Consider the following 24947-nt stretch of genomic DNA (forward strand, 5'->3'; position numbering starts at 1 on the left):
CCATAGATACCAATTAGTCTCTTTGAAACTGGCATTCATACCAAACCGTAAAGCTGAACTGTGTGTGTGCTGTTTTGGCAGCAGTGCTCCAGCTCTCTCAATGATTCAGAGTGACAGAAGAATTCACATTAACTTGGAAGTGCGAAATTGGATTGGAATTGAATCTGTGTCACACATATCATTTGTCACAGAGCTTCTTTTTTTCTCCTTTTCAAACCTTGCTGCTGTTAAGAGTTGTGTCACCTAGGGAGTGACAGCTCTTCATCAAATGTCAGGCCTTTAAGTGGTTGGCAATTAATGTAAGATTGAAGTAAAGTTTTTTCCCAGCAGATTTGTTCACAAGACTGAAATAGGTATCAGTTTGTAATATTTTGAATGTGTCCTAAACCACTCAACCGAGCAGATATGGGGAGATTGGGAAGCTGTTATGATGATAACAGGGTTCATAGTCTGGTGGTTTACACAGACAAGATGGGTCACATGTAACAACACATCCCAGTTCTATAGATGCACATAACTGTGAAACTGCAGATGTTTCGATCGGTGTGTGCCTACATGTAAAGCAGCTGGGGTAAGCATGCCCCGCTATTTTATTTTTCATCAGCTGTACCTTTTGTGGGGTCACACTGATTACATAGGAAGTTGCTTTATACAAAGTCAGACTCTTGGATATGCTATTATTGACAATGACTGGCAGTGGCAGTCAAGAGTCTCTGGCAGGATTCTTCGCTAAATTTACCTAGAGAAGGCAGGAATGAAACCTGGGACTTTATACATGCAAAACATGTGCTCCATCTGTCCGTCCATCCATCCATCCGATGAGAAGGATTGTGGTGAAATTGCTCGCTTCATAACGGCAGGCAGATCTTCAGAAAGGGAATCGGAATGGTGCTTGAGTCTATTCCCAGCTCCATCCTGTCCCATCTCCATCCAGGTATTCTCTCTGCAAAAGCTTTGCATGAGACTGCAGTGCCACAACTTGTGATGGTGGCTGTTGCTGGGGAACTAGTATTAGCATATATGATTGTACTGGCATCACAGAACAGTGTGTGCCCTTCATCCTGTGGCTGAAGGTACTCTGCTTCATATTCTCACCTCTCTGCTGCACCAGGTCTTTAAGGAGGTGAGATAAGGCATAGCATAGGCAGGTATTTGCTGATGCATGGGGCTTATAGGACCAGATGGCAAATGTGTGTCCTTTACTGTTTGAGGGAGAGTTCTCTAAGCCTGGGCTGTTGGGAATCTCTTGTTCTTGAAGGATGGAGGATCTCTTCATAATTCTGAGAGTTCCCTTGCCCCCTTTTAACATCCTCTGTGCTGCAGCATAAAAGTTTTAATAATGCTTGGGTTAAAGGTAGGATGAAATTAAACTGCTTTGGAGCTCTATACTCTATAGTGAAAAGGGACAGGGATGGGTTGTTGGCAGCAAACATTATGAAGTTTCTGCAAAACATCCATCCATGTTCTAACTGGAATAGAAAATACTTGCAAAGGATGATGAGAGTTCTGGAAAACAGGTATTCTGCTTTCAGAGTTGTCTAGGATAAAGCACAGGTTAAGGCTGATTTCACCAACCTGGTGTTCTCCAGCTGTGTTGAACTGCCTCTCTCAGCATGCCCCAGCCAGGATGAGGAGGACTGCTTTAGGATTCTGCCCTGTGAGCCACGAGCTTTGCCGAGCCAGTGTTGGCAAACAAGGGCAACTGTCAATGTGCGCTTGGCTGGAGACAGGTTTTCCTCTATAAGGGTCCCTGGCACTAGGGGCTTTGTGCCCTACCATCATAAGCACAATACGAGGAATGGTAAGGAGGACATGGTCCACCAGCGCACATCTATACATTTCTACTCTAAAGTAATCACCCTGGAGTTCAGTGGGACTTACTCTCAGGTAAGGGTTTACTCTCTCAGGTATATATGTATAGGACTCCAGTCTTACTTGTTTTGGTCATACAAGGTATTTGGAGGATGAGATTTAATTTACAGATACAGAGTGGTTTGTGTAGTGGCATCTTCCTTTTATGTTCTTGGCTATTATTCTAAATCCTTTCAAATGAACTTTGAACAAACTAATCATATATTTAAGTTTCATTTTTATTGACTTTCATAAGTGTGAGTGTATGTGTATATATGTGTTTCCTGAAGTACAGAGTCTGACAGTTAGCCCTTGCGTTAAGAGGAGTCTTGCAAATTTGCATGTAGTCTCTCTTTTTTATCTTCCAATTATTAGAACATCAATTGGCTGCAAAGAGAAAAAATGACAAGAATGTAAGTTTGTGAATCAATACTGTGTAAGCTTAAGCTTTGATCTTCCTAATCTTCACATTAAAAAACAAAACAAAAGCTGTTTGAAGTCAGGCAGATTATTATACCAATTTTACTTAAAATATGGTATCAAAGAGATCCATATTTTTCCATTACAGTAGGAAGCACTGTTTACTGATGTGTAGGACTGAGTATAATTCTATTTCATCAGATTATTTTCATTTCTGATTATTATTTACTAACTGGGCAATCCTATACATGTCTACTTTGAAGTAAACTCCACTGAATTAAATGGGGTTATTCCCAGCCAGGTAAGAAGGTAGAAAATTGCAGCTTAAGTGTGAAATTTGATTTGAATTTTCATATGTACTTGGCACATATCTTTGAATATCTAGCTTCAGTTATAGACGCAGAGGTGATTTGATGTAGAGGTTTTGCTCCAGGATAGCCAAAAATCTTTAGTTATTCAGTATAATCCCATATATTTTACTTCTCATTTCTGTTTTTAAGATAACTCCATTGGTCTCACTCTTTTCAGTGAGACAGAATTTCATTAGCATGCCCAGGGACATAAACTCTTTTTGATTTCATGGCAGAAAGATAAGCAATACATAAAGAGGTATTAACAGCAACAAATGTGGAACATAAGAATGTTTAAAAGTCTACAATTCAATCTATTTCCAGGGCAGATATCATCCAGGGAGATTCAGGAGCCACTCCTATAAGGAATAATGTAGTATCCAGTTTGAAGAAGAATCCCTCAGTTCATTGTGTGTTGTAGTCTCTTTGGTGAAACAGCAGCTCAACAACTGATGAAAATGAATGCAGCTCAACTGGCCTTCCGCAAACATACAACTTTATGGAAGCTGAAAAACTGCCAAGAAATGGAGCAATTACACTAGCCTACCAATTTTACTGATGCAAGTTTCAAAATGTTTCCCAGCAATGTATTATTTCTAAAAAATGTGACTATTTCCTCAGAAAGGCATGGAGGCTGTGCACTCCCCTGTCTCTTCCTCTCACATCTACATGGTTTCAATTTCACTGAAAATGAGTACTGTCAATTTGATCTCCCTGTTTTGGTAATCTTGTCCATTTTCCTTCTCTTTAGGTCAGGAAAAGGGTGAATGCCCTTGCATTCCAGTACTGGATTGTATACCTCTATCCCTCCCTCTCTAAGATGGATGCCCAGTAAGTAGTATGGCTTTTCCTTCCCATCCTTTGAAACACAATTATATAAGGTTATCTCATTTGCAGTGAGGCTTCCCCTGCTCGGTTCACTCTGGAAGATCAAATATAGTGCACTTTGTGCAAGCATTGCGCAAATGTGGTTGTGGCGTGCTTCCTGTTGGCTGTGATCAGTAGTGACAGAGGAAGGATTTATGATCTTTGGTAAGGAACTTTCTTCAATGGGCCATTATTAAGGAACCTTATTGGCCAATGCAGCAGGATAAATATCCAATAAACAAATAATAAGTAATAGGACACATATCCATTCCTGGAATTGTAGCACTGAGAGGATTGCCAAGGAAAAATGTAAGACCCCATAATACCTTTCTGAGCATCTGGTAACATCTCTGTTAGGAATTCCTCCAGGACATCTTGGTATTTTCCCAGCTGTCTGGGGTTTAGATGTATTCCGATTTCTACAGGAACAATCAGCTGTGAAGGAAAACAGAGTTAAGAAGCGAGGAAAACCAACATTTTAACCACATTTTACATCATGCACATTGAAGGGAACAGGGTCATTAGTAGTAAATAATTTGCTGTTGCAGAAAGGGATTTCCTGAGCCAGTGGTTTAGTCTTTGAGGATGTGACCTATGCAGCAAGATTAAGTTGCTTTTTAAAAGTGCAGTTGCAAATGTCAATGGCTGATGTTTCTGATCTTGCAAGTCTTCACAATTTATCAGCTTTTTAAAAGCTTGAGTCTACAGACCAGCACATGACAATGCACCATGCATATGGTGATTGAAATTAGTTAAACTATGGAGTGTGATTGATTGAAAAGTCTTGAATTAAATATGGTGAGTTCTCACATAAGCAAGTATCTAGTTCCCAGGTCTGCAGAGAAATTCCTAAAAATAGGATCTCAGTGTAACTGTAAGAGTTTACAAATGAGAATGCAAATCAAATGAACTCTATGTTTGGTTATGTTACTTGGTTGTACAATTTTTAAATGTTTCCGTTAGGCAGTTTGGCTGGAAGGAATGGAACAAGGATGAAGTGGTACAGAGATTTTGTAGGGAGCGCTCATCATTTTTTGAGAGCAACTTTTGAGAGGCTAATCAAGTTTAACTTGCATAATTCCATAGCCCAGAGGATTCAGTCTACTGGGGTATGCTGATATTGAATATTGGTCATCAGCTGAACTTTTGAGAATGCTATTGGTGGCAGTAGGACCAACCAAGCAGCAGGGGAAGAAGGAACTTTGGAGTCCTTGGAACTCTGGACAACTGTAATATATTCTGAGCTTCGTCATAAATGTGACTGTGCCAGCTCTGGCGATATTAATAAAAGCTTCCTCTGATTGCAATGTGTGAATGTAAAAAGTACTGGAGATTATGAGGGATGGTAAAACAAGAAACAAGTGAGAGATGCACCAGTTGTCACAGGAACTCTTCAGTTCTACAAGTTTTCATGCACATTGGTAGGTATAGAGAACAGCTGTCAAAGCCTTTGTGATGATCAGTCTATTCAGTGTGATTGGTTGGCTAGTCACTCTGTCCTGCCATGTCTTAGGACAAGGGGATTGAAACTCTTCTGTCCCAAGAACCAAATTCCATTCTGAATGAGCTCTTGGGGGCTGAATTTCAAGGGTGGACACAGCCAAAGACAAAAGGGGTGGGGCTAAAACACCAGCATGTTTTAGCTGAAAGCCCCTAGTTTTAGTGATTAACCCACAGGTGAGGCAAGTCAGCTTTTTCAAATAGAGGGGAAGATGTGGGAAACTACTAAATGATCCACAGTTGGGGGGGGGGGGGGGAGAGTAGGACCATCTGGGGAATCTGAGAAAGTGGGATTTGGATCCTGGGTTTGAGTTTCTGCACTTGTCTTAAAAATGCACAGCCTTGTATGGATGCATAGCATTCAATAAATACAAGCATGACTGTAACAAAATGGTGCAGTGTGGAGTGTTCTTGTTCAGTCCAGCATTTCTGCCAGCCAGCCAGCCAGCCAGCCAGCCATTCCATTCCATTTCCCCTTCCACTGATTTTTCTATTTCTGCCCTCCACAGTCATCATTCCGTGGCTGCTCATTCTTCAATGTGGTCTTTGTGATCTTGGATGTTCTTCAGAAGATTGTCTGTACTTCTGAAGTATTTGGGTTCATCTTAAGCCTACCTGTGTGTGTGTGTGTGTGTGTGTGTGTACTTGTCTGTCCACAGGCATGCGCATGTGCGCACATGTGCGGTGCCGTTTTGGCTACAGAAGTAATGGTGCTCATGCCTGAACATCAGATGAACCGAGATTTCACAGACTATTCTTGCCCCCACTACCCCCCGTCATTGAGATTGTTTAGTATCATTTTAAGTGAACAAGTAGATTTTTGCTCTCTCATTAATTTAACCTAATAGTGAACTCATCAGTGCTAAAGTCTGAGTCAAATGAATCGAAATTGAACATCATATGAATATTGTCAAAGACCAGAATATGAATGAGAGAAAATGAATGCATATATTTGACTATTATTTTGATAACCTGTTTGTTTAGCCCTAGTAAATTCTATTCTAGGTGATATAAATGTTTATTCTGTTAGGGATGTGCATTGGATCTGGACAAAGCTCATCAAAGCTCATCTTTGGACCCTGCTGGTGCTTCCAGAGGTGAAGTGCGCTTCCCTTCAAAATGACTAGGCTCAGAACTAGACCCTCACAAGAATTCAGTCACAATTTGGCTTCAGAAGGACAGGCACTGTGTCTTCAAAAATACTATCTTCTGCTTTCATTTCTCCAAATGCTGATCAAGGGGGAGAGAGCACAATGAAGTATTTTTAAGTGACTGGCAGGTCCTCCTAATCATAGGGCACATTTTATCAGAGGATCGCCAATCACTGTGCACTGGGGGCTAGCAAAGATGGGATTGCAAGATGCTTATTCTGCGATTACTGCCAACAAAATTCCACTGTGGAAAAGAAAAGCTTTAAACTGGTTTTCAGTCATCATAAACCCCTAGCACCTGCATTCACCCTTCTGAAACTTTTCAGAGTTCTTGCCAGGGACACCTCTATGACATGTGGCATTTTCATACAAATGGCCCAAAAAATATGGGAAAAGGCGGAGGGAAGGAGGAAAAACCAATCCCTTCATAAACTCCAAACTCCCCTTTCCCTTGAACGACTACACCTAGGCTTCAGATACTTTGCAGGTTTCTTGGGGACACTTGTAGGCTGCCAGGTTATTTCCAGAACACTTATGCACAAGAAGCATAGGGAGGTATGTCCTTCTGCAACAACCACCCCAGACCTATTTTTTTTTTTATATTAGGTAGGCATAATCCTAAAGCCTACATAATTAGATGTAACAGACCAACAGTTTTGCAAAGATACATATTGCAGCATCTTATGACATATCCAACCCAAATATGTGGACAAGCATTATCCTGATGCAAGAGATCTTGCTTATATTCTTATGTTAGAGCTGAAAGTTTGGAACATGTAAGATCTAAACTCTATGCTAGGAGAATTTACTTTGTCCCCCTTATAAGTAGATTAGCATTTACAGCTAATGGTCTCAAGCAATAGATTTTACCTAATAACAATACATTTTATTGCTATTATTATTGGTTTTTTTAGTAAATGTTATATTGTATTTGTATTGTTTTATATGGTTAGATTTTAATATGCTGAAAGCTACCCAGAGAGCCAATGGTTAGTGGGGTGGCATATAAATTGAAATAATAATGAGGAGGAGGAGGAAGCGAATCCCCTCCTAAAAAGCTACCTGCAAATATCTTCCAAATCTGTCAAAAAGTAGAAACATTAGTCATTTTGGGCTTTCCCATGATAGTGAATGTGAAGCATGAACCCTCAAATTTGCAGACTTCAGCTCATACTTAGCACTGAGTTGAAGCAGGCAGCCTCTGACTTCCATGGAACAGAAATGAGCCATTTCTCAAAATAACAGTTTGAACTCCAAGTCAAAGCAGAGGGGTGGTGCACAGCCCTAGTAACAATAGCATTTGTATCAAATGGCTGCAACCTTCTGCAAAAGCATTTTACAAGAATTTGGGTGGCTGAACTACAGAAAGTGATTGAGAAAAGTTGAACAGCAGCAGATTTCTTGCCTGAGAAAGTAAATCTCAGGCCATCGGTACTTCATGCTTCATGTTTTGACTGGTATGCCAGTGGAACTGTTCTTCTGTCCCTGTCTTGTCTTGTTGACATAATCCAGAGAACAACGTACCTTGATGACCTGTCCTTCATCATCGGAAAAGTCAGGAAAATCTCTTGTGTCTGATTGCTCCTCCAAAGTCAAGGATTTTTTCTGTGCTTGGTTCTTCTCTTTCTCCTGGAACCAGAAAACGTAATAATTGAGAATGCCACATTAGGGCTGGCTACAAATCAGAGAGTGGTAATGATAATGTTGCCATTTCAAAAGAAGATAGGCAAAGCCAGCTTGCCATAGTATTTCCTTCAGAATTTTTTGTTAAAACTTCTCTTTGTATCCAAGTTCCACATGTGTTTATTCAGATGTCTTACTGATTTCATTCGGACAGATTGTGCTTCTGGAAAAGGACCTTATTCTACAATGACCCTTCCTCATCCATGGTCTAGCTACAATGCATAGCTTTCCCCTGGGAGTTACCCCTTGAAAAAATCAATCAGTCAAACATTCTAGGCTGTTAGAGCTGTCCTGTAATATCCTTTGAATTCCTAGCTTGTCCAAAATATGATAGATATACCATTACCATCATATAAAAATGGAAATTCTTATTTATAGGCTGAAGGGTATATTGAGAAAAATAATTAAGTCTGTATTTCAGAATCTGCCCTCTGATTTGTGCAGTTTTATAGGACTTTTTACAGAAACAGCATTCCTATGACACCTGGGCATCATCAGGGGAACCATGGGGAACTGTGATTTCCTAGATCTGAGGTCAGAAACTGGGCTCCAGCCTCAGAGCTGGGACTCTGCACCCCCATTTCCTTCTCCACAGCAATTGGTGCCAGAAAGAACTGTACTGGCTGTCAAGTGAGTGGGGAGGAAAGGAGACTGCAGAGGCCTACAAATAACTATATGGTGGTGTTTGTAGCCTCCTTCCTTCCCTTTTCAAAGAGTCTCATCTGGGAAGCCAAAAATGGCTGTCTAGTGAAAATACAGAGTGGGAGCAACAGGGAAGCCAGGGTTGCCTTGGCTGTTCCTCCCACTTAATATACAATGCTCATAAGCCTCTGAGGGCCTTGCAGGTATCACGGGCACAACATGTAGGATTGTGACCTAAAGGAATACTTGATCTTTTGTCACCTTCGAGTTGGTTTGGTGGCTTACATGGCAGCATTTGGGTTACATGCCAGCCTTCCTGGAGGCTGAACTCAGCTTTGAAATATGAACTACTAGAAACCCCATTGAAATGAACAAGTGTTGAATTTCAGGCCAGTTTTAAGGCTAGTGTATTAACTTCAAGACTAGATTATTAATCTCTAAAACAAATCGAAAGCAGTCTGGATATTTCCGCTGATAGACCATTGACCTTGAACGGACAGAATGAAAACATTGTTAGGGTAGGAGGTGGAAATAGCGGTAGTGGTTGGTATAAAAAAGTAATAAATAAATAAATAAATAAATAAATAAATAAATAAATATCAAGGCAGGATTGGGGGGTGGGGTGGATGGGACTTTCCTGCCCTCGTGCCAGTCCTGTCACAGGAACCGAGGAAACTGTCAGGCTGAGTCAGATTGCTTATTAATTTATTACCCTGATCGATAGTAGCTCTCTGGTATTTCAGAGAGCATTTTTCCCCAGCTCTGCATGGAGATATCTGAGATGAAACCAGAGACCTCTCACACGTAAAGCATGTGGTATGTGCTGCCCATTGGATGTTATTTCCAAGGAGTCTAACCTGCATTCTTCTGAAGTCCTCACGACTGTAGAAGGCAATGTACCCTTCACTCTGTTTAGCCAGCATGGCTGCCATGTACAGAAGCAGAAAGGTGGCCATCACTTTTCTTGGAACCATCCTGCAGCATGGAAGAAAAAAAATCCGGAAAATGGAAGGTCACATCAGATTGCCTACGACGGCCTTCTGCACCCTTTTGGACTACAATTTCCAGAGGCTTCAGCCCGCAGTCAAACACAATAGCACCTTCTTGCACATGTTCACTAGCAATTGGTAGTGATGGTGGAGAAAAATGCACCCATCAGGACCTGTAGCCTACTGGCACCTTCTTCCCCATGAATTTATCTACTCCCATGCTTGAAAGCTGCCTAGGTTTGTCCTCATCCCTAGAGCTGCAGTACTTCATTACTCAGCATTCCTTCAGTATTTCAGTTCCAGCCAGCAAGGTCTTAAGTAATACAATAGTGGTTCCAAATGGTATGTAGTTTAATCTATAAATTGCAAATGTATCCATGATTTTAGCTGACCAGCTGAATAGTTAATAGGTATTTATCTATCATCAGCCATTGTATCATATTTTCTCCATTTAGAATGCTTGTCATGGTCTAAACAGGGGACTACTTTTCTATTTTTAGCTTTTAGACCAGATGATGCAAAATGGCTTTTTTTAATGAGTTGAGAACCAGCAATGACCTTCTGACAGGCAGCTGGAACCTTTTTGTCTGACCATTAGACAACATGTTTTTCTGAACTGAGAACAAGACTATTTTCTCTAAACCGTTGTCTTTCTAACGTTCTGTCTTTAAGGATTCCTTTCCACATTAGCTGCTTTGTTAAGGGACCCCTAGAGAAATCTAGTTGCACTTTCTAGGGGTCATTTTCATGGCATATGAGATGCAAGCCAGCTCTGCGGAGCCTTCTGTTTCCTATGGGGCATGCATCTAAGGCTGCATATGAGAACACAACTGATTTAAGAAAGTGCACCTAGGATAGGGGTGGACATGAGGGAGATCTCCAGATGTTTTGTACTCCAGCTGCCAGAAGTCCCTGCATGGGCAATGGTCAGGCATTCTGGGAGCTGAAGCCCAAATACCATGGTCCTAGTTCTACCTGCCACCCACCACAGCCCTCAAACACCCAGCACTTCCCTCCAGCTGTTAATTTAGGGCTGCTTGCATCTCTTCCATCCTGCCCAAACCCTGAAGTTATCATCAGGGGCCCTTCTCACCACCACCAATGGGTAGGATAGTAAATAGAAAGGAGGGAGCCTTTTTGGTAGTGGCTCCATTATTGGATTCATTAGGCCTTTTCTTTATTGGTCCTTATTATTATTATTATTATTATTATTATTATTATTATTATTATTATACCATTTCTATGCCGCCCCTTGCTGAAACCTCGGGGCGGCTTACAACATGATAAAATACATTGAAATACAATAGTACATAATAAATTACCATTAAATATAACAATACAAAAAATACATTGATTTACAAATACAAAATTAAAATTATCAGTATAAAATAAAAATATAGGAGGAGAAAGAGAAGGAAGAAGAAGTTGCCCAGGCCAGATCATATGTTTTAACAATTGAAATGATGTTTAAATAAAAAGGTCTTTACCTGGCGCCGAAAAACCAGTAACGACGGTGCCAGGCGGACCTCTTTGGGGAGTGAATTCCATAGGTTGGGCGCCACCGCAGAGAAAGCCCTCCTCCGGGTACTTACTCTCCTAATTTCTTTCATGGAGGGTTCCCGGAGAAGGGACTCTCCCGCAGATCTCAAAGGGCGGTCAGGCATATACGGACGTAAGCGCTCGTTCAGGTAGCCAGGACCCAAGCCATTTAGGGCTTTGTAGGTCATAATCAACACCTTGAACTGGGCCCGGGCTTCAATGGGAAGCCAGTGAAGCTGATGGAGGACTGGAGTCATGTGAGCATAATGCCCCGTCCCCGTCAGCAACCTGGCAGCTCTATTTTGCACCAATTGAAGTGTTCGGACTGTCTTCAGGGGAAGCCCCACGTAAAGCGCGTTACAGAAGTCTAGGCGGGAAGTCACCAGCGCGTGTGTCACCGTCGCCAGGCAGTCGTATTCCAGGTAGGGGCGCAGCTGATTAATCAGCCGAAGCTGAAGGAAGGCGTTCTGAATACCCACTCATTTTCACTGATCTTAATTTTGGGTTTACTGATTTGATTGATAATCACTCTTTTTACTGAATGTTATTGCCTTGTATTGAATTTTTATGCTGTCTTGGGAGGGTTCTACCCTCAAAGGCAGCCTAAACATAATTTCATATAAATTAATTAATTTTAGGGGACAGTGGAAAGGGATGGACAGATTGTCCTTCAGAGAAACTTGTGTGCCATAACTGATACTGATTTTCTCATCAAGCAACTTCTGATCTCTTCTGGGGAATGCTCCAGCTTGGTTTGAAGAATGTTCCAAGCAAAAATTGCAAAAATTAGCCTGGATTTTCTTTCTGTAAGAAGGCAGTTCTTCTGACTTTCTATGCAACCTTTTCAGGTGCTTCAGGGGCTGCACTGGGAAGCAGAGAGTGGGAATGTTCACTTTTGCTACCATCATTACAGTTGAATCCATACCATTAAGTTGGTTCACATGTATTGCCAAACCTTGGCTTGACCACCTATGGGATTGCATATGCCCTCCTTCCCTTCCATGTTCCAAGCTCCTCCCCCACTTCCAGGTTCAAGCAAGCCACAGTCTGTCTTGTCTTGTCTGAACCAACACACTCAGTATTGTGCTTGCCCTTCCAACTAGAATTACAAATCCATTTCAAACATGGTTTCCAATTCTTGTTTGGTGGACAAGCACAGACTTTAGCTTTGAAACTGGAGGGACAAACCACGGTTTACCAAATGTGGAAGTAAAAAACAGGAAGGCTCATGGTAGGCAGAATGCATAATGGCACGATAAGTGAGGAACACAATATCCAGGTTGCTAGGACCCAATAAGCCACTCTACCCAAAATGTGCCCAACAGATGATTGGGCACATTGTAGGTAGTCTCCCTCCCTCCCTCCTGCCCCCTCTTGGCCCTCCTGTAGGTATCCCAGGGGACCATGGAGGAGCCCTGAGGTTTCCAAGAAGGGCTGGAGAGCAGGGATTGCTACCACTGTCTCAGAAGTCAGCAGCAGTAATCTTGGCTGCCCCTGGCAGGAACGGACTACATGTGTTCGCTGCAACACTGGGCAGCAGGAGCAGAGCAATCATTTAGCTGGTAGTTAGCCTGTTTACAGTAATCCCTGCCTTGCAGCAATGGGAGAGGGTAGGGGAGTCATGGGTGTCCCAGCCAGCTGTCAAGGGCTTGTGGTGGCAGGACAGGTGAGCTGGGTTTGCCACTGCAACACCAGGCAGTGAGGGAAGCCTCTGACAGCTGCCCCCAAGTGCTGTTCGGGCAACAAACCAACCTGTAAACCGTGGCTTGTCAGTGTAATCCCGAAATAAGCCACCCTGTCAAACCTCGGGCTTGCATTCCAGACTACACTTCTTTCCCTCAACTGAAATAAAGGCCATGGTGTTTGGAAAGTTTCCTTGTCTATCCATTGACAGACATCATTGGCTTGTTTTGAAGAAATGACATGCTACATTTGTAACCAAGTTTTTGAAAGTATTAAACTGCTATGTAGATTTGCTCCACTCAAAGCCCCACTACAGCTTTATAGTGGTAAAACTGGGCATTTCAACAGGGCATCATCCATGGAAGTTTTGCATCTTTCCCATTCCCTTCTGTTCATTTCCCGAGAAGAAATATTTGCCAGTTTTGGCAGGAAAACAGATTGCTTCACTGTCACCACGAGCACCACCTCCCCCTTTCCCTTTCCTCCATAGCTCCACAGAGGGGGAAAAAGAATCAGACTGTTGTGTCACAGACCCTAATTTTATAAGAGACCTAATAAGCGCATCTGGCCAATTCCCATTGGTGTGCTGAACGCCTTAATAAACCTTGATAGGTCGTACAGAGCTAAGAACATGGTTTGTCACTGCCGCTCTGTGGGAGCCTGACTTTAAGGAGCTGCTGTAAACCAGTTTTCAACTTGACTGGACAGCAATACCACATCACAAGGAGGATTTATGTAAACATTCAAGAGCCCTTTAATTATTAAATGCTCTTTCGTGAGCAAATTTAATGAAGCATGGTCCAAGTGCTTAGAAGCTATGCTCATTTTTATCCTGAGACTTAATTAATTTTTTTAAAAAGTGCTTTTGGCATTATTCAAATATTGCTCTTGGGTCAGATTTAGCTCCAAACTAAGCCTTTTATGTACCAATAAAATTGTGCAGAATCTGAAACTAATATTGTGCAGCACCTAAAAACTAATTCTTCTGGCACATTTATTGCCCAGATGTATTAGGGCATGGGAGATGAAAAAGAGCAGCGCATGGTGTCACTTACAAAGTGGAACTGCCGCATGGCATTTGGATGATGTTTCTCTGCTGAGTTTTTGAGGGGCACTTTAACTCGGGCATCCAAAGCACCACCTGCTATTGCACTCAGACCCTTGGAGCCTGCAGTCATCTGTGCATGTGCTGCAGGATAACCCAAGCTGTGCATGAGTGTCAGAGCAGGAAATATGGCACTGCAGTATATACTGAACTGGACCTCCCTTGCGCACTCGATGCTGGCTGTGCACAAGGGCACAACTGGGATCTGAGACATTCCTGATGTAGTTGTGTGTCCCAGGCTGCTGTTCCACACCTGAAGCATCCAGATACTAGCACAAATCACATAGCCAACTACAGCCCAGCAGAAGAACATGTGCCACAACAGGTGGCTGCTTACACATATGTGTACCTCTAAGGAGAAAAAGAAACTGACAGCAGATCTAATTTGGCCCTTGTTCTTTTGTTGTAAACTAGGGATGCTTACAGTAGCACCAGTGGAATCAAAGGGTCAAGTCTGTTAGGAGTAACATGCCCCTTTGATTTCAGTGGGACTACTGTAAGCATGACCAAGTCTGGATCCACTTCAAGTATTGACAAGTACATGGTGAGTATAGCGTTCTTCCGGAAGGACTGCTGACTCAGAACTGAAGACGGGGTGGTTTCCTATAACATGGGACAGGTTCCTGGAACTTTATTCTGCAGCAAGAGAAAGATATTGTTTCATCTAATTTGGCAGTGGCACTGGATTTTCTTTGGAGCTGAACACTGTCTAATTGGACCTCCTGTCCAGGAGTGATGGAGAAAACCTGGGCCCATCTTAGCTACATGCCTGCAGATTAGGACAGAGAGAACGAAGGCTTCCATTCATTGTAGAGCCTTTAAGGCAGCCCTTCCCAACCTGGTGCCCTCTAGTCGTTTTGGGCTGCAACTCCCATCAGGTCCCACCAGTTGTTAGGAATACTGACAGTTACATTTTGAAACTTCTGGGAAACACCAGATTGGGGAGTACTTTTATAAGGCTATGTGCATATGGCAGTTTCCCAGGAGCTGCTTTAGTTCTGTGATGCTAACTAGTCATGAGAAACAAGGGATTAAAAGATGAGCCTCAATTAGTCATGGAAGTTTGAGCTACAGTCACTCTCTGGCTGAATTCACCGTCCTTGCCAAATGATCCTAGATTTATCTTCTCCAACCTGGTGCCCCACAGATGTGGCCAACAGCAGTGTTGGCTAGGAATGATGAGAATTATAGTCTAACACATCTGGAGGGCACCAGGCTGGAGAAGCTGTGCTAGAGTGTTTGCCCTTTGGAAGAGCAAAGGTCAGTGTTTGGCTTGGCACAGCCTCCTTAGGAGCCCTTTCATAATCATGGATGAAGGCAGGTGTGAGATCATGCCACTGACCGTGATCCCACCAGCCATGCCCTAGGCAGGGTTAGTAGCGTGGTGCTATCAGAAACCAGGTGCCCCCAAACACCTGTCCTGCTACTGAGCAAGGTGTCCCAGCAATTCACCTTAAAACTCCACCACTTTTCTTGCTGGCATTTAGGATAGCTATGAAGTCTGTTCTTGTTGGTGCTGCAAACTGAGTTCCAAGGAGTTGTTTCATGCGCTGGGCCCCAGATCCCACGTCTCTCTTGTTTTTAGGGCATGCCAGTTCTCCTTGGCCAACCCTCGCAGGTCAAGAACCTAGAACAATTTCTCCGATTTTCAAATGTGCCCCCAGCTTTGCCTACCCTTTCCTGAAGGCCCTTTCTCATTGAAGATGAATGCACAGTGGCCACGGAGTGCGCTAAATGGGCATGCTGGCACGGGAGAGGTGCCTCAAGGAGAGACTGTTTTCCTTTCATGTCTTTGTGCATGTGCAGAGTATAACAGTGCCTAAGTTATGGACAACTTGTTGATCTGTGGGCAGCTGTTCATCTGTGTATGTGTGAATGCACAACCAGGGTCTGCTTTCTGGCAAAGTGAGTTAAACCCCAACAAAAGATCCCAAACCTTTTGTGGCAAAATGGCGGGCAAGTGCATCCTTTGGAGGTATATTGCTCCCCAAGATTACGTGGCATAAACTGTTCTGATCCTCTCAGGGTCACTGGGAATTTGTTACATGTGTGTGCATGAAACATCTAGCTTGATCTTATAGAAATGGATATCAGGGAGGAGACAGCTTTTATTCCTATTAACAGTAAAATTCTTCGACTCTCTTCAAGAGGCACACACAATGAGCGGACAAAGACTTGACAAGGAGGACTTGAAGCTTCTCCAGAGCTGCCCCAAGGCACTGTGTTGCCTGAGGTGAAGGACGAGGTGCCCCTCCTTGGGCCTGCACTTGGACCAGTGGTTGACTCTTAGTTCAGCACTGGGGATAGGGCAGCTTCCTTCACTTCACTGAAGGGCTGTAGCTCGCCTACTGGGGTGCAAGGCACATGGCTCGAAACACACAGCTCTGAGCTCCAACAGAGGAGAATAACCCTCATTTTGGAAGCTGGCCTTGAGCAAGCTGATCATTGCCTCAAGCCTAATGATAGGGCTGGCTCTGAGTTTTAGTAACTGCTTCCACTTTCCATATAGATATATAAAGAACCCTGGCGCACCTGCATCTGTAGCTTTATAAGCAGGGGGAGAAAAAACAGAAGGTTGCTCATTCAGTTTGTAATGGCCTGTTGGTGTCAGTTAGAGCATACGCTCACATTGCAATTGGAAAGCAACAGATTGTAGTAAATCACTACCGAGCTTCATTCTGCATTTTCTCTTATTAGTAAATCGCTTAGCACAACTATTGCTTCCTCCTTTATTCCTTCCATGCTTAGCTGGAACATTTTGAGTAATCTGAATTCATTGTAGACTGGGGCCCTAATGGTTGTTCTCCAGCTGCTGTGCTTTGTTGTGTTTTTGTTTGTTTGTTTGTTTTTGCTTTTTCCCTGCAGGACTTGACCGTTCGGGATGATCATTTTGGATATTTTGAACCAAAGGTAGATGCATTTTGTTTTCATGATATTGCACAGTGGTCTGTGCATCATGTCCTTGGACACATAAAGAAAACACCCAGTTTCTAAAATATTAAAACGAAAATTCCTGAATAGGAATGAAGACAAATGGTTGGCATTTTTCATCACATTAACTGGTTTGCTGTTATTGAAAGGCTGTTGCCCAGAACCATATAACTCTACCTGCCCCTCTTATTTCATATGATGTTACATTTGCACAATTATACTTTTATGCTACTGTGTTTATAATTCCAGTGTAACACTGCAGGCCTCCAAACCTGGTTCCATCTTTCCTTTCTGATTGCCTTACCTTGATATTTCTTTGCTCTTGGAAAAATCCCCATCTTTTTCTTTGTTTGATGCCCCATCCTTGTTTTGCAAGCAGGGCACATCTTTCGTACATTAATGCTCTCCTAGGCAAATGGAGAGTTTGCTCTTTGCAAACTAGCTTCACTAGTAATATTTCAAAAAAGGTATGATTAAAAATTGGACAGCTTTGGGGCCTTATCCTCTTTTGCTGACCTCTTTTGTTATCATTCATGTTTGTACAAAATGGGGGGAAAGTGCTGAGGCACAGAAGAAATGTCAGAAGCATTTTCTCTTTTGTTTAAACATTTGGTTTGAGGCTTCTCTGCATAAGCCATTTATTTTGAGGTTGTGATCCCTCACTCACAGAAGTTTGTGGCACCTTTTCATGACATCATCTTCTTCCAGGCCCTCTCCTGAGTTTTCCGGATATTTTTGCAGCTCTTTTTAAAGCAAGGAAAGTCTGATATTTTCCTAGATGACTCTATACAGAAACCTGATGTATTTTTGCAATTCTGTTGTATACCTATAGTATAAGGTCAGCTGTTGTGTAATGGAACATAGAGAAAGACACCCCCTGGGGGGCGGGGAACTTCATGTGAACAATGCTCCAGTCCTTCCCTAAAGAAAATGGAAGAAGCAGCTTGCTAAAGCTCTGGTTTATATTCCTCACGCAGAGAAGTCTTAGAGTCTCTCCTCCCCACATTAAGGGTCATAATGTTTGTCAAGGGTTTGGTTCATTGTTTAAAAATATTCACAAGTTGCCTTTCTGGACCAACTCAGCCTTTGTGTTATTAATTTTTCTTCAACAACTAGTTGATGCAGGTGGGATGAAAGCCAGACTGGAACTACGGCTGGGATCGCCTCCACTTCACCAAAATAAAACCAACCTCAGAAGGGCAAACCGTGTGATAAATGTCATTTTGGTTTGGCCCTGAGTCACCTCTGCTGTGGATGAGCTGAAATCAGCCAACATCTTGCTCAATTTTTATAGCCAAGTCGAACTGAACATTCATTTATTTTTTCCCCATTCATTTCTTCCTTATCTTTTCAAATGTAAGCATCTCGGGGCGGGGACTTGTATTTTTATTTTGCAAAGTGCCATTCTAAATTACATGTTATCATAAACAGATGGTTACCACCCATTCACATCTCCTGGATTATGCTTGAAATGTTAAAGAAGATGCACAATATGAAATGATTGTATTCACTGTTTATCTGGTCCACTGCACTGGAGCAGGGGAATTTCTGAGCGCGATGACATTACATCACACATCAGCTCTAGAGTTCAGTCAACTAGACAATAGCTGAAATATGTTATATTGCATTTTCATAGATTTTAATGCTAAAACAATATTATTTCAGATGCCTCCAATCTACATTGGGAACACAGAAGCGAAGTGGTGGCTGTCCTTTTGCTTGTGCTATTTTCTGGTGAAAATGCCTCCCCACCACCAGCCTCACCTGTCAGTTGACCTGAAAGGGAGAGAATGTGGGCTAGCAGATCTAACATGTAATTTTGCTCTTGAATCTGTGAGTACTCATCCCTACTTTGTAATCTGTTTGTTCTTGGAAAGAACAACTCTACTGACACAGCCAGATCCAGGAGTATCCTCACTGTGAGCACCTGGTCTCTTTGGGAGTGGTTCTGTCCAAAACAGGTTCTGTACCATTTCCCTGATTCCCAAAATATCTACTGACAGTGTCTCTGTCTTGTCATGGTCCAGCTTCAGTTTACTGGCCCTAATCTGGCCCATCACCACCTCCCAACAATGGTTCAACTTTGTTACAGCCTCACCTGATTTGGTTGACAAGGAGAAGTAGAGCTGGGTGCCATCAACATTCTGGTGGCAGTTTGTTCTAATTCCCTGCATGACTCGCTCAGACAGCTTCATATGGATGTTAAAAAGGAGACATGAAACCCCAGAACAGAAGGACTGTGGGGTTGAGCAGGAGCTCCCCACTCTTCTAGGGCTCACCCTTGTACTCTGCCCCCTATACATAGTGTATTCAGTTGGTCTAGGTCAGTGGTGGTGAACCTGTGGCACGCGTGCCACAGCGGGCACACAGAGCCCTCTCTGTCAGCACACGAGTCAAGTCACCCCAGCATTGCCCCAGCAGCTGAGCATTGGATAACAATGCACATAGGGGCCATGCGCATGCTCAGAAAGGAGTAGCGGCACCAGGTGATGATGTTACAAGCTGCGACTCATTAGCCATGACCCATCCGAGCTTCTGTATGGCCAGTCAGGAGATATATATATATATATATATATTTGCTTAGACTGGCTGTGAGGTGTTATTTGTAAACTAAAACCTCAGTGTTCAGGTTTTACTGTGTTTAGAATGGGCAGAAATGATGAGCTGTGCAGAAAAAGCTACTCAAGGAAGGCCTTTTCAAAATCGCCCTCTTTTCTATGGAACTTTAGCCCTATATTAGGGTTAGGGGTGTGCACCAGGGCAGGGTTAGGGTTAGAAAACCGAGGTGCCCTGGCATGGTTTTGATGGTTGGAATGTGTTTAGAATGGACAGAAAGGATGAGCAGTGCAGAAAAATTTACTCAAGGATGGATTTTTCAAACTTGTCCTCTTTTCAATGGTATTTTACCCCTATACTAGGGCTAGGGGAGCACACCAGGGTAGGGTTCGGGCAGTGGTGGTGAGCCTGTGGCACGCTTGGCATAGTAGGCATGCAGAGCCTTCTCTGTCGGCACATGAGCCAAGTCACGCCAGCATCGCCCCAGCAGCCGAGCATCAGGTAACAGTGCACATAGGGGCCATGCGCACGCTTGCAAAGGAGTAGTGGTGCCAGGTGATGACATCACGAGCCGTAACTCATTAGCCGCAACTCGTCTGATTTTTCATATGGCTGGTCAGTGCATTGCCAAGTGTGTATATATATATATACGCTTGGACTGGCTGCGGATTGTTTTTTCTAAACTAAAACTGCAGCTTTCAGTTTTTATTGTAGTGTTGACACTTTGCGATAAATAAGTGTGTTTTGGGTTGCAGTTTGGGCACTCGGTCTCTAAAAGTTTCACCATCACTTTTCTAGGTGATGATATCAAAAGGAATCAATGTAGGAAATCCAACTTCTTGGTGGTACAGGAAATACAGTACTATAGTACCCCAATATGTGGTCATCCAGCCTCTTAACTGTATTTAAAAAAAATATCAAGGCTGCTCTGGGAAATTTAACTCTCAGATGAAGACAACATTGCACGCTACTCTGCTCCATTTAGAGAAGCCAGCTGGATGTATAGTTTATTTTAACTCTGATACTTGCAAAGGGATAGCATCATTCACTACACCCAAGTGCAGCTGGCTATCTTAGAGGTGTGTGCTGGATAGGCCTATACTGTCTATAGAAATTGCCTGTATCTGATTTCACAGAAGCTGTAGTGTAACTTGCTCAAATCAAATTACATTGGGTTCTTAACCCATGCGTGTTATGTTCTATTCACTACATCCTCTGGCTTTGGCTGATTCATAGTTTTTGACAGTGTTCTTATCTGTAAGCACCATTTCTTGTTCTGGCTTCCTTCTTGGTGCCCTTGGAAGATCACAACCCCTTACACCCGTTCAACAAGCCCAGGCAAATGGGTTTAGTAGACAGAGTAACAGATGCAGGAGAAAAACCCAGAAGACCATTCCTGTGCTACAGAAAAAGTAGAACACCCATATAAGGAGAAACGTTCTGGCCCTTTTGAGATCCCTAACCTCTGCTTCCCATCTGAAGAACCAGAAGTGAATGTGTTGAATGCTTACCTGGAAAATGTGCTGTCTCTTGTCTGTAGCTCAGTGCTGCAGAGCACCCTCTTGCCTAGTCTATGCACCTGGTGGATCATATTGGCCTATTTATAACCATCACTATCAGCACCTAATGACATCACCTGCCCTTGTGAGTGCCCATGAAGAGACTCAGATGACTAGATACATAGGAATATACAAGTGGCTTTGTTCCACATGCCATTTCTGTTTTGTGGGGATTTGTAAGAGGTCTGCGTTTCCAAGGAGGCCTGTTCCATTGGTACTAGTCTTGGTTCCAGCTCTCTTTTGAGTATACTCTTTATGACAGTAGTAAAGATTAAACTTTCACAATCTCAGTATTTACACGATGACAGTGTGACACTGTAATGTTGGTGTCAGACCCTCAAGTACTTTATGTAATGTAGTCCAGCTTTCTAGGCTGAACTGCCAGTAATTTTGTTGCCCTCCATTCTGAGGTAGGTGGCTGGAGGGTCAAAGGTTCAGCATCTAGCTTTGCCTCCAGGTTCTTGTACCATTTAAGTTGCTAAATCTTTACATTTAATTAGGCTACACAAGATTTCATGCCAGTGGACATTATATCCATGTTTGTTTTACAGCAAGTCTTTCGATGTTTATCAATTTGCATGAATTGTGGGAAATTATAGCTTTTAAGCACTTCCCATCATTTATCTGTATTATTTTCAGCATTACAGAAAATTAAGGTGTCACACTGTAATTATGTAAATACTGAGATTCTAAAAGTTACATATTTACTACAGTCATAAATGATATTGCAAATTGCTTCCATCGTATGGTAGAATATGCAAATAAACATTGCTAATTCAACAAATCATCAGAGTTATTCTGATCTTTGTTTTTAATGTATTAGTTTGCTTAGACATATCTTTCAGTTATTACTGATGGATCCTTTCGATTCAATGCTTTGTACTGTATGTGGTAAAGTTACTATAAACACAAAGTTCTTCTAAGTCTGTACTTCACACTCAGAGCATTCTTTGAAGCCCAAATCCTTGAAACTGTCATCTCTGCTTTCTTCCTCTCATTAGTCTAAGTGGGTTTGCATAGCCCTGAGGCCTGTGGAGAAATGCTTCAAAGGGTGAAGGCAGCATGTTTCTTCTGAGAGCTTGTGCGTATAGAAGGCCTGGTCATGTGGGAGGATCGGCGTGTGCATGCCCCAGAGTCTGATGTGACTGAGGAGCCCAGCCTGTCTCCACTGGTGATTCTCTGCAGTTGCTCATCCCCGTGGGAAGAGGCAAGCATAATGGTTAGAAGCCCAAACTATGGACAAACCCATTTTGAGATTCTCACTTTTGATTAATGATTGCGGTGATATTAATTCCAGTGTTGTCTTTATTTTCTTTTCCTGGAGATGTTTAAATTTTATTTGCACAGGCCTCCTAATGCTGTATGTATTTTATGATGGTTTTTAAAAACCTTTTAGATCTTGGCTATAATGTTGTTTTAAAATTATGATAGCTCAGTGGTAGAAGCACATGTTTTGCATGCAAAAGGGCTCCAGTTTGATCCCTGGCATCTCCAGGTTGGCTAGGAAAGAATCCTGCCTGAAAATGTGCAGTGATGCTGCCAGTCAGTGTTGACAATACAAGGCTAGATGGACCAAAGGTCTGACTCAGCATAAGGCAGCTCACCATGCTTCCACTGTTTGCTTGTTTTTTCTTTGTAATTATTTGATTGTGACTGTATTTGATTTTAGGTAATCTACTCTGGGAACCTTAGTCCACTGAAGAGTGGGATAAAGCTATCATGATGATCATCATCCCTAGGAAAGTTCCTATTACTATGAGTGGATATTGAGTATTTTCTGTGTTCATCAGCTATGGGGGTGGTTAAGACATGGGTGAGTTAGAACTGAAGCCACACACAGATGGAAGCTCTCAATTTTCTGCACCTATCTGTAGGTAGAGAAAGCGAGAGAGAGAGAGAGAGAGAGAGAGAGAGAGAGAGAGAGAGAGAGAGATTTCACTGAATTTGCCCACAGTGCAGGAGAAATTCCCTGACAGTTCTGCTACCACCAAAGTGTACAGTGAAAACACACAAGTTTTGTTGTGTGAGCGGCTTAAGTGCCATTTTGTATTCTTCACAATGCCCTGGGCCTAACATTGTTCCACAGACTTCTGCTTCTGGAGAATACAAAGAGTAAGGAAAAGAAACAGAAACAGAAAAATTCAGAATTGACTCATTTCTGTGTCAATTTTCCTCATCGGCTTTGGCTGGCTGCTTCTCAGCGCAAACACATCTAACTGTGGAATGTCACCCAAGTTTTATGACCAGTTTCCAGCCATCATCCCAGTCAATAATGTTGCATTTGATCAAAACACTGCCTAAAAATGTGCTGGTAGTTAAGGCACTCCCCAGAGCCTTTTGTATTTATGGTAGCTGATCGTAAATCCCGTGAAGTGGGCGCAGCTGTAAACCTCCAGGAGGGGTCAAATAGCTTTGCTCCCTAGAACTTTGTGCCTCCCCCTGACAAATGTGTGACACCAGTTTTCATTTTAATTGAGTTTTAATTTTTTACGGCTATGATAGATGTGGCTGCAAGACAGCAGATGGTGTTGGGAACAGCAAATTAATTATCAGGAAAGGTCATTCTTTGAAAGCACAAAACTTTCATATCGCTCCCCCACCCTTTTTTGCCAGAGAAATGTGCCTGCCAGCAACATAAGGGACAATTTTAAAAATAAAAAGAAAATAGTTAGATCAATCATATTTGTATCAATTAGTTGTCAGAGGACAAATTCAGTATGCATATGCTGTTTCCACAGCCTGTATGCAACTGATGTCAAAGCAAAACCACCATGCTTGAGAAGAAAGGCACACCTGATGCAAACTGCTGGATGAGGAGCCATTGACTGCAGTGGGATGGTTCTCATTTTCAACAAGTGAGAGTTAATTTAATAGTATTTTAAAGGAAGAAGAAGTAGAGTTCGTAAAATTCATCACCGACACCATGATTAAGTTTAACGGAGCTAAGATTTGGCCTTGAACATGTGGGAGTTTCAGTGCTTAGAATCTAGGGTGATGCAAAAGATCCCTATCTAAAATTTTAGGGACCCTAGCTAATCCTGCTCTATATGGCCCAGCTGGATATATGTCTACACAAAATGCTTCTGGGTATAACCTCCATTGCCTATAGAGAGAATAGAGGCACAGAGAGACTGGGTGCATTCACACATCATGCTGACCCACCCTGGCAATAAGCCATGGTGGGTGGGTTGTTGGACTCAGTGTGGGTTGTTCCCCATTCCTTCCCCTGTGGTCCTCCAGTCTGTATCCTAGGAGACTTGGTGGCTTAAGCTGCCTTATCTCCTCTCCTTACCACAGTCATTACACATTTTTTACTGCACCTTTCCCTTCTTTTCCCCTTCTTTGCATTTTACCAGATCATTAAAAAGGAAAGCTGTCAAGGGAGTGCAAAGCTGCAAGTGATCTTCACACATGAAAGTGTGTAGGTGTCTTTACCACTCCTTGCAGCAAAGTTCTCAGGGTTTTTATTGTTTTCCTCCAGCATAGATCTCAGTGACCCTAACTTTTTCATCCATGCCTGAGACTAGCTGTTCAGGGAGCAGAAAAATGCATTTTGCTTCCTTTTTGCTGACTCTTCCTCTGACAGTTGTCAGAAGTAGTGCTTTTTTAAAAACAACAACAACAACTGGGACTTCAGTGTGTGGTGAGGTAGTGTGGATGAGGAAGTGTACACACGGCATTTGTATGTATGTTACCCTGCTTTTGCCCTGCTTAAATCTCTGTTTTCAAAGAAAACTTTACTTCTGACAGTTGTCAAAGACAAGTTCCAGCAAAAAGAGGATGGGCTGAAATTTTCTACCTTCCTGAGTACTTGGCGCTTGGAAATAGGTGAAAAAGTTGGGAGCACTTTAACTGCTTGGGAAAGAGCAAAACCGCATTCCACCTCTTTTCTGAGGAAAGGTGTTTCGAAGCTAGCTGTCAAAGGAGGAACTGGTCACCCTCCAGATGTTGTTGGGCTACATGTCCCATAATCCTTGTCTATTATACTTGTTGCTGGGAATTGGAATGTAACCACACCTACAGGGCCCCATATTCCTCATCTCTGCTGTGACCAAACCCAAGGAAAATGTTGAGCCCTATTTTTTTATGATGGTGGGCAAGCATCTTGCTCAGGAGTTCTA

The 24947-nt window shown here is 42.6% G+C and overlaps 1 protein-coding gene across 1 annotated transcript; it reads right to left on the reverse strand.

Moving 5' to 3' along the window:
* Positions 1-2221: 2221 nt before the first annotated feature.
* Positions 2222-20801, reverse strand: MLN (motilin). The gene is made up of 5 exons (XM_044425084.1): positions 20779-20801; positions 9322-9439; positions 7664-7768; positions 3815-3923; positions 2222-2238 (listed from the first exon to the last, which is right to left on the reverse strand). Exons 2-5 carry the CDS (start codon positions 9436-9438, stop codon positions 2231-2233), a joined length of 339 nt encoding a protein of 112 aa, XP_044281019.1. The 5' UTR covers position 9439; positions 20779-20801; the 3' UTR covers positions 2222-2230.
* Between the last annotated feature and the right edge of the window lie 4146 nt (positions 20802-24947).

The sequence above is a fragment of the Varanus komodoensis genome, unplaced genomic scaffold (genome assembly GCF_004798865.1).
Source record: "Varanus komodoensis strain SLA01 unplaced genomic scaffold, ASM479886v1 scaffold1, whole genome shotgun sequence".
Classification (NCBI taxonomy): domain Eukaryota; kingdom Metazoa; phylum Chordata; class Lepidosauria; order Squamata; family Varanidae; genus Varanus; species Varanus komodoensis.

Bases quoted from the DNA above. Each gene is read 5' to 3' on its own strand.
- MLN (XM_044425084.1), bottom strand. From the start codon at position 9,438: ATGGTTCCAAGAAAAGTGATGGCCACCTTTCTGCTTCTGTACATGGCA. The intron at 7,769-9,321 runs GTTAGACTCCTT...TTCTGGTTCCAG, and splicing joins AGGACTTCAGAAGAATGCAG to GAGAAAGAGAAGAACCAAGC. The intron at 3,924-7,663 runs GTACGTTGTTCT...TTTCCTTCACAG, and splicing joins ATGAAGGACAGGTCATCAAG to CTGATTGTTCCTGTAGAAAT.